Source organism: Ascaphus truei, chromosome 2, assembly GCF_040206685.1.
Source record: "Ascaphus truei isolate aAscTru1 chromosome 2, aAscTru1.hap1, whole genome shotgun sequence".
In the NCBI taxonomy this organism is placed as follows: Eukaryota; Metazoa; Chordata; class Amphibia; order Anura; family Ascaphidae; genus Ascaphus; species Ascaphus truei.
Window position 1 is genome coordinate 339,397,930 of NC_134484.1, and position 10,211 is coordinate 339,408,140.

The 10,211-nt window shown below is 48.0% G+C and overlaps 1 protein-coding gene across 1 annotated transcript; it reads right to left on the bottom strand.

Moving 5' to 3' along the window:
• Positions 1-6,601: 6,601 nt before the first annotated feature.
• TMEM158 (transmembrane protein 158) lies at positions 6,602-9,933 on the bottom strand. The gene has a single exon (XM_075586729.1). It carries the CDS (start codon positions 9,790-9,792, stop codon positions 8,851-8,853), a length of 942 nt encoding a protein of 313 aa, XP_075442844.1. The 5' UTR covers positions 9,793-9,933; the 3' UTR covers positions 6,602-8,850.
• Between the last annotated feature and the right edge of the window lie 278 nt (positions 9,934-10,211).

A 10,211-nucleotide genomic window follows, 5' to 3' on the forward strand; every position in this document is an offset into this window, starting at 1 on the left:
CTGACTGTGACTGAGTGACAGTGACCGTGCATGTGTGTGTATGTATGTTTTGTAAAACAATTTAATAAAAAAAGGAAAACCAACTTTTTAAAAAAATAATTTTTTGGACTTACCTGAGGTCTGTGTGGACTGGTAGTCTGTAAAAAGTCTGCTTCGTGGCAGACACCACAACCTCCGTTGTGAGTGCCCGCTCTGCAAGAAAAAGGGTTCAAAAATATTCATTGGAAATCAGCATTTTAATGCAATATAGTTATATATCTAGACAGCAGCATAAGAAAAAAAATCATAACGGATGCCTTTTTTACAGTTTAACTTCAACATAAATTCTATTAAGTAAAAAGGGATTTCAGTATCAGAAATGAATAAAACATACCATTCGCAGCCTGAAATCTACTTTCTACTGTACTTAAGTAAAAATTAATACATGAATTCAAATTACTTAAATAATGAAGACATTAAAATGAAAGCATTTCAATTAATAAAAAATGACCATTAAAACGAAATAATTGACATTCGTTAAAATTAAATAATGAATTAATTGGCATTAATTAAAAAATGAAGGCATTAATTAAAATTAAGACTTTTTAAAAATTGAACATTCTGACCTGACCTTGTAGCTTGTGTATTACAATTTGCAAAATAAATAGGGGAAATATAACAAATAGGGTTGTACTTATATTAAAAATATATGTTGCTACTACTTACAGTAATTATTAGCTCTGCTCTGCAGCCTCTACTCCTAGGAGGTGGATTTAGAGACAGTCAGACAAACCAAACACAATGTGCAACAGCTCTGACACCTGTCCTCTGCGTGGCAGTCAATGTCATGACACTGACCTCACTGACACCAATTCACTGCACCCCCCCTCCCCTCCCCCCTGGCATCGTCCAATCCCCTGCGGTCCTGCTGCAGCTTCATAATCCAATTGCCTCACACTGCAGGAAACATCTCCTGCACCGTTATTGAGTGGTGACCATGTGCTCCTCTGCAAGTTTGCTACTGTCTCAGTAAGTAGTACTTCCCCCCCTGGCCCTGCCCCCCCAGGCACCCTGGCCCTGCCCCACCCAGGCCCCCCTGCCCCCGGCACCCTGGCCCGGCACCCTGGCCCTGCCCCCCGCTCCCAGGCACTGCCCCCCCCCTTCCCCGTGGCACCCTTCCTTCCATTGCTACATGCCGGGCCTTGGTGAAGGATGATGCCGGGGGCGGGGCTTGATACCGGGACGCAGGGGATTGGCCAAGGTAAGAAAATGCCGGGGGGGCGGGACTTTGTGCAATGCCGGGCCGCATCCTCCAATCACTACAGAAGCCCAACCCCTGGCATTAAAAAAAAAATACTCACCAGCCAGGCTGCTGCATTCTCCTCCTCCGCGCCGCCGCTGACTCGCGCACTGCCGCCCACACTAAAAAAAAAATGGGAACACATGGAGGAAAAACCGGGACATTTCCAGGACGGGAGGAAACCGGGACAGCACCCGAAAAACCGGGACTGTCCCGGCAAATTCAGGACGTCTGGTCACCCTACTGTTACTTCTCTTACCTGCTCTCAGGCGATGTGTCGCCATGACAACGCGGCATCATAAAATGTCAACGCGACGTCCTGGCGCCACACGCCGCCGAAGCCAGAGAGCAGTTAAGGAGGGGGCGCAAGCAGGGGGGGGGGAGCAGACAGGGGGCGCAAACAGAAAGGTTTGTGCACATCTGCCCTATTGCCCTTGTGTGCTCAGATGGGTTGAGGGCCTGTTATTAGCACCCTCATTCTCACACTGTATAGTGGAGTGGGCACCATGTAGGAGTATTGTCTGACCAGGGGGCAGCTGCACTCAGACGTTGAGGCCTGTTGGTCAGGACACAGGACCCCTCCCCCTCCCAACTGTCACTGTGTAAAGCAAGTCAGTTAGTGTAATACAAGAGTCTTCCTCATCACTGTGGCTCCTGTACTTCCTGCTCCATACACTGCACCACCTCACCCTTCACCTTGATGTTGTTAATTTTTTAATGCTATATAAACAGACAGTCACCATGAAGCTAGGCAACGCTTTACTCCGCCTGACAATTACAGAAAGCACTGCCTGCAAACTGTTTGCCCTCAGGCAGCCCAGTACCCCACTCTAAATCCCATTAATAGATGCCAGACCTCAGTATTACGCATTACCAGCTCCAACAGGTGAATGGGGTGTTTTATGGACTTACACGTGACTATATTTCCACATGTTGCTAGCATTTATAACAGCTGTACCATATAGAGTACTTTCAGAACACCTGAACTTACAAGTGAGTTCCAGTGGGAATAGCTGAGCTTGGCGCCCTAAGCAGCTAGTATCAAACATGCAAGAGCAGAGAGTCTAAGGGCCACATCGACGCACTTCAAGGGCCGCCAGTTGAAAAGCCCTGTCCTAAATGCATGTCTTTATTTATATAGCGCCATCAATGTACATGGCGCTTTACAGCAGTAATACACGTGACAATCATATAAATAACAAATAACTACAAATAACACATAATGAGAATCAGCGCTTCAGACATAAAAGTAACATTAAGGAAGAGGAGTCCCTGCTCCGAAGAGCTTACAATCTAATTGGTAGGAAGAACGTACAGAGACAGCAGGAGGGCATTCTGGTAAGTGCGTCTGCAGGGGGCCAGGGTTTATGTATGAGGTGTATAGTATCAATGCAACAACAATGGTTGAAAATGTTACATCGGTAGGTATTTTCACATTTTTTTGGTGATTTCAATTTAAGTCGAATTGAACATTTAAACATCTTATTTTAGAATCGGCCTTCCTGAGGTGCAGGGGAATATTGCACAGATACAGTAGAAGATGGGACAGTGACCTGGTGGAAAGTAGTCATGTTGTGCCCAGGGGTGACGCCATCATCATATCGCTATTCTCTCACAGCTCTCCGATGTCCAATCAACATGTGCCTCCTTCTCAGGAGGTGCCAGCGTGGTGTCTATGTGGGAGAATGTGGTACGGTGCTGCTTAAAAAAAAAAAAAAGACCTGTTCTTGAGCTTAGTTCATAACGAAGCTTCAGCCAAAATGTTAAGTTTAACAAAAGTGTATTTTTACGCCTGACTAGAACCGTGACATTGTCATCATCTCTTGCAGCTTGATATTTAGCAAACTAGACAGCCCTGCTACAATCAGATCCCAATAGACCAGGGGTGCTCAACTCCAGTCCTCAAGCCCCCCCAACAGGGGTTTTTCAGGATATCTGATTGAGCCACCTGTGCTGAAGCAGGGACTAATTGAGCCACCTGTGCTGAAGCTGGGACTGATTGAGCCACCTGTGCTTAAGCTGGAATATCCTGAAAACCTGACCAGTTGGGGGGGAGGGAGCTTGAGGACTGGAGTTGAGCACCCCGGCAATAGACAATAAATACAAAGGAGGGGTGCGACTACGGGAATGGGAAATATATACACAAGAACAGAACCCAATATTGTGCACTCAGAGACCTCCTAATATGATGTTACAAGAATAATAAAGTTTGATTGAAATCCCAAAACTTGTGAATTAAAAACATATTAAAATCCTGAAGAGAGCGCAGACTCCACTATTAGTGTTGTGAGACGAGCCTGGATCATACAGTGTGACCCTTCTTATTCTCTGGATGTATGTACCTGTGCAGTATTAATACACAGCACTGTGTTAGGTGTCCTGTGTTGTAAAGTCAGTGTGTGCCTAGGTAGGTGTGTGCCCTGCTCTGCACCACTGATTATTCAGGTCTCTCAGATACCTCATTTCTAAATATAAAACCCAGGCCCGGTGCAGGGGTATGTGGCGCCTCCTCTCACACCACCATAATTAACTTTCCATTCTCCCACTCTCTCTCCCCCATTTTCTCTACCCCCCCTTTCTCTTTCCCCCTCCGTCATTCTCTCTCCCCCTCTAATTCGCTCCCTGTCATTTTGCTCCCCCTATGTTATCTCCCCACTCTCTCCCTCCATCATTCTCTCCCCTCCTCCCTCATTCTCTCAACCCCCTCATTCTCTCCCCCTCCATTATTCCCTTTCTCCCCACCATCATTCTCTTCCCACCACTCATTCTCTCCCCCTACCTCATTCTCTTTCCCCCTGCTGTCATTCCCCCTCCCTCATTCTCTATCCCACCTCTCTTATTATCTCTCCCCTCATTCTCTCCCCCTTCCTTGTTCTCTCTTCCCATCCCTCATTCCTTCTCCCCTCCCTCATTCTTTCACGCCCTCCCTCATTCTCTCTCCCCCTCCCTCCCTCATTCCCTTTCCACCCCTCATACTCCCCCCTACCTCATCCCCATCAATCTCATTCTCCCCTCCATCATTCTCTCTCCCTGTCATTCTCTATCCCCCCTCTCATTATCTCTCTCTCCACTCTCATTTTCTCTTCCCTCCCTCTCATTACCTCCCCCAGCTGTCATTCCGTCACCCCATTCTCTCATTTTCTCTCTCCCCCTCATTCTCTCTCCCCTTCCTCATTCTCTCCTTCTCCCTCATTTTCTCACCCCTCTTCCTCTTTATCTCCACCCTTCTCCATCATTTTATCACCCCCTCCCTCATTCTCTCCCCCTCTCGAATTCTCTCACACCCTCATTCTCTTTCTCCCCTCTCACTTTCTCTCCCCCTCCTTATTCTCTTTCTGCCCCTTCCCTCATTCTCTCTCCTCCCTTATTCCTTGCCCCCCCCTCATTCACTTCTCGCCTCCCTCAGATTCTCTCCCCCTCATTATCTCCCCCTGCTGTCATTCTCTCCCATCTCCCTCATTCAATCTCCCTTCCCTCATTCTCTATCCCCCTCATTCACTGTCCCCCCCTCTCTCTCTTTCACTCTTCCCCTCAGTCATTTATCCCCCTCTCTTATTCTCTCTCCTCATTCTCTCTCCCCTTCCTCATTCACTCTCCCCCTCTCTCATTCTCTCTCCCTACTATCTCTCATTCTACCCTCCCTAATTCTCTCTCCCCCTCCCTCATTCTCTCCCCCCTCCCTCATTCTCTCTCCTCCCTCGCTCTTATTCTCCCCCCTCATAATTCTCTCTCCCTACTATCTCTCATTCTCTCCCACCCCCCTCATTCTCTCTCCCCCTCCCTCCTTCTCACTCTCCCCTCCCTCCTTCTCTCCCCCTGTCATTCCATTCTCTTTCCCTCAGACACACACCAGATGAGATCATACAGGCAGGACAGTCACAGAGAGAGAGACACACACACACACACACACACACACACACCAGATGAGAGAGAGAGAGGGAGAGAGGCACGCACGCACCTCTCTCAAGTCCATTATGTTTCCTCCTCTGCGTTGTCCCACCTCCTGATTGGCTGCATTACCCAGCAGCAGCCAATCAAGATGCAGGAAACTGCCCAGCCCCCTAGCAGCGGCCCTGCTCTCGGAAATCAGGGAAATCTGCCCCTTCCTCCCCAATTTCTGCTGCCCTAGGCGGCTGCCAAATTGGCCTAATGACTACACTGGCCCTGATAAAACCCCCAACTATCAAAAATCTATGCGGGGGGAATGAATGATAACCAGTGAAAACTAACAAAATGTTGACATACATACACACATATATATATATATCTGTGACACAAGTGATATTACAACAGTCTGCACGTCACGGATCTGGTTCACCCTCATTGGGCAAACCGCTCACGTGACCCATCAGCGAGCAGCCAAATCAAATTTGTTTGTCTCGCCAAGCAGGTAAGCGTTGCACATTCGCAGTCGCTCGCTCACGCTGGCCACACACATTGCATCAATGTGTTCCATCACGGCCAGCGTGAGCGCGTCCGCCTGCTCAGCGGCACCCGGCGGAGGCCTTTATTTATTTATTTATCAAATGTTTTACCAGGAAGTAATACATTGGGAGTTACCTCTCGTTTCCAAGTATGTCCTGGGCACAGAGTAAAACAAATAATACATGGTTACAAATAGTTACATAAATGAACAGGGTATACATTATATACAATACATTGCATGCACAGTTCGAGAAGATGTATATTATAGGCGTATGTAACAGTTACAGACCAGATTAAAATGTTTTGAAAGAACTTAAACTGGTGGTGGATGTGAGAGTCTCCGGTAGGTTGTTCCAGTTTTGGGGTGCAAAACTTAGAATGGAGCTCATGTTACATACACTCTAGACTAGAGACTTGTTGAGAGTAATCAGATGAGTGGCTACCCCATAGTACACCTAACATGTATACCGGTGTCTATGCCAGGAGTATATAAAATCAGTACGGTAAACTCCACTATCTAAGCTGTTAAGGCTATGAATATATTTAGGCATCTAGTCTATCTAGGCTAATAAAAACTCAAAATAATACTAGATTAATATATGTCCGTCCAACATATATACGTGTAGTTACAGAAAGAGAAGAGAGTGTGTGTTTCCACCTCTCTGTCTCTCTACCCGCTGATGTCACACACTGATGTCACTATAACCCGACGTTCGTTTCCCTCACCGGTGCTTCCCATTACAGAGAAAGCAGGGGGCAGAACTATTTGCCCAAGAATACAGAGGACACGTACCCGTTACTCCTCAGGCAGACACGGTATGTAACTTCAAACAGAAATTAAATGGATGCAAAACAAGAATGGTAATGCAACACATACTTATTATTCGAACTCTGCTATAGTATAAACATCAGATTTTATTGAAACATAACAATGTAGAGGGAGGTACATTTAAGAGCAATTAATTTCAATTACAGTTGAGTTCCAAAGGTTTTTTTGTTTAACCGTCTAAAGCAGGGGTGTGCAAACCGGGGGGGGGGGGTGCCGGGGGGGTGCCCTCCCTAGGGGAGGTGCGACGGTTACAGAGTCCCCGCGCTATTCAGTGTGAGGCCGCTGTAAATTCACTTACCAGGCCTCGCGTCTCCATGGCGACGGGCGTCAAATGACGCCGCGGGTCACATGATGTCACATTACCCCACGGTGTCATTTGATGCCGCATTCAAGGTAAGGGGGGGGGGGCAACCCAGGGGAAGAGCAGGCAGAGGGGGCACAGGAGAGTATGTTTGCGCACCCCTGTCTAAAGCACAACATTTTAAAAGCTGACAATTTTGTAAAATGAAAGGCTTTTTGCCTTGCTGATCATGCCAACTAAAAAAAAAAAAAAACATTGTCTAGGGATGTATGGACACACCTAACAACGGGGTTCACCCAGCGTTGATGCTGGGAATTGCACCCCGATGCGGGACTAACAGCCATTAACTTGAATAGTGGCTAACGTGGGATCACGGTGCAATACCCAGAATCAACGCTTAGTGAATCTCTCCCTAATGGGCTTATTCTTCAATGGGCCAGTCCATGTGGTAGCTCGGATCGGCACTAACGCAGCGAATGGAATAAGTCCCTAAATCTTAGAATGAATTGTGATAATATAGTCTGCATATTATGCAAAGTTCAATTTTTTTCAATTTTCCTCTTCAAATGTGAATCACCTACACAATGTTTTGCTCCATAAATGGAAAGTAATACAAAGAACGGCAATGCAGACAGAGATATAAATGTGAAACCTGAAATATGACCACTGGATCCTATCCTTTTCAACAAATAATCGTATAAAATATTTTGAAAACAGATAGCAAAAGTCTCCTGGCTGGAAAACCAGGTCAGAATTAAGATTTATTAAAGGGGATTTTTTTTTGTTCTTTGATAAGTCTGGAGCAGTTTTATTGTACTAGTTTTACCCAACTACCTGGAGAATTTGATGTATCACCCCAACGAATATTGATCATTTTCAGCTTTTCACCATTTGTAGACATTTCTTCAATATCTGTTTTGATGTAAATTTCAGTTAACATTTGATTAAATCTGTGGTTTCCAACCTTTTTTTTTAAGGAACCATAATTATACTGTGATATTCTGAGGAAGCCCAACCCTCTCTAATAGCGAATCTGATATCAGATGCATTGTACGTAACCCCAACCCTCTCTAATAGTCCGTCAGAGATCTGATGCATTGTAAGGAACCTCAACCCTCTCTAATAGTGCGTTTGAGATCAGATGCATTGTAAAGAACCACAAACGTCTCTAATAGCGCCTCTGAGATCAGATGCATTGTAAGGAACTCAAACCCTCTCTAATAGCGCGTCTGAGATCAGATGCATTGTAAAGAACCCCAACTCTCTCTAATACCGAGTCTGAGATCAGATGCATTGTAAGGAACCCCAACTCTCTCTAATAGCACGTCTGAGATCAGATGCATTGTAAGGAACCCCAACTCTCTCTAATAGCGCGTCTGAGATCAGATGCATTGTAAGGAACCCCAACTCTCTCTAATAGTGTGTCTGAGATCAGATGCATTGTAAGGAACCCAAACCCTCTTTAAGAACGCGACTGAGATCAGATGCATTGTAAATTGTTCTGTATTTGGTCCAATTTTAAATGACCTGAACATTGCAGAGAACCCTTTAGGGATGCCCAGGAAACCCAAGTGGCCCTAGGAACCCCTGTTGAAAAACCATTACATTCAGACACACTGGTACACACATACATACATTTAGACACGTACACAAACTTATTTCACACTTACTTTTCTTACACCTAACAACTTTCTAAAGCAGAAGGGAAAAAATAAAAATCAAAGGACATCATGTCTCTGAGGGGGGGGGGGGAGGGGGGAACATCCTGAAGAAATAGGAAATAGCTTGACAGCATAGTACAAAGAAGGATAACCAACTTAGATTGTAAGCTCCCCGGGGCAGGGATTTCCTTTCCTATTGTCTGACTTTGTTGCACTTAGTGTATTATAAATCCCTGTATTGTATTGTCTCTTTTGGAAAGCGCTGAGTACACTGCGGGGCGCTGTATAAATCAAGATATACAATACATCCACTGCGCTGGGGAACAACACTGGGGAAAAGGAGCTGATGTGCTCATTATTTGTTGCTTGTCCTCCTCTGCTCCATCCCGTTGGGTAGGAAGCCTGCAATGATGGGCACCGGCCAGATGAGGGCAGCCACGCTCCACACAATGATCACCAGGGTCATGAAACAAGCCACCAGCGTGGACTCGATGGGCTTGCGGTTCATTCTCCAGCCCTGCTCCCCTCTCAGCTCCTCCAGGCTGAAGTCCAGGCAGCAGAAACTCAGCTGCTCCCCTTGCAAGCGGCCGGGAGACTCCGCCGAGAAGGGGACGAAGGAGAAGGTGGAAGAGGAGGAGGCAGCAGAGGAGGAGGAGGAGGCAGCAGCAGGCGGGTGCCTCCGGTGCCCGCTCCTCCTGCCCCTCGCCCAGCCACACCCCACGCACAGGCGGAACTCCTGCTGGGCCCCGGACACCCCGAGGTGCTCAATCACCAGGGGGGACACCACGCGGTTGTAGGCGGCCGAGAAGAAGGCTCTGCCGTGGTTGTTGGTGGAGAAGAGCAGGAGGTCGCACTGGAAGCCCAGCTGGCGCCCCCAGCGCACCAGCAGGGAGGTGAGCATCAGCCGCTGCACGCTGATGTTGCAGTGAGCCTCGGAGAGCTGGGACTCCTGCTGCTGCTGCTGCTGCTGCTGGGTCTGGGGAGACTGGGTCTCCCTGCTGCTGCTGTCCCACGTGTCACTGGCAGAGGGGGGAGAAGGAGCGGGGGGGCTCGTGCTGTGTCCCGGCTGGGTCGCCCCCGGCCCCCCCTCCTGGGCGGCAGTCCCCTTGTCCAGCTGCAAGTCAAACTCCAAGTTGGCCAGAGACCTGGCGGAGGAGTTGATGGGCAGCAGGAAGACGTCCTCTTCCGTGTGCTCCCGCTGGCTCCATCCCTGGGTGGGTGGCTGGGTGCAGAGAGCCAGCAGGGCGAGGAGTGCCCGGGACAGGCTGCAGGGCAGGCAGAGCCGCTGCGCCCTCATTGCACAGGGCGTTACAGGGGGGGCTGCATGGCGAGCTGCAGAGACACAGCGCTCACACACGGAATCTCTCTCAGAGGCGTGGAAGAGGATGCTAGTAAATGTGACAGCTCCACACTGCTGCCTCCAAGTCGTCCTCTTCCCCCCCACCTCCCCTCCTTTCCCTCCTCTCCTCCTTTCCCTCCTCTCCTCCTTTCCCTCCTCTCCCTCCTCTCCCTCCTCCTCTCAGCTTTTGATTTGAGATGATTAGAGGATGGAGAGATGATCCTTACCCATCTCTGGGTCCCCAAAAGAGAAAGTGCTAAGGTCTTCTGCCTAACATGCACAGGGGCTAACACAGCCATCGTCTAAGCAAGTTACGAAAACACTGCTTGTGAAGGATGCAGGACATGTTGCTTTCTTTGTGTCTTGTTGTAAAACAG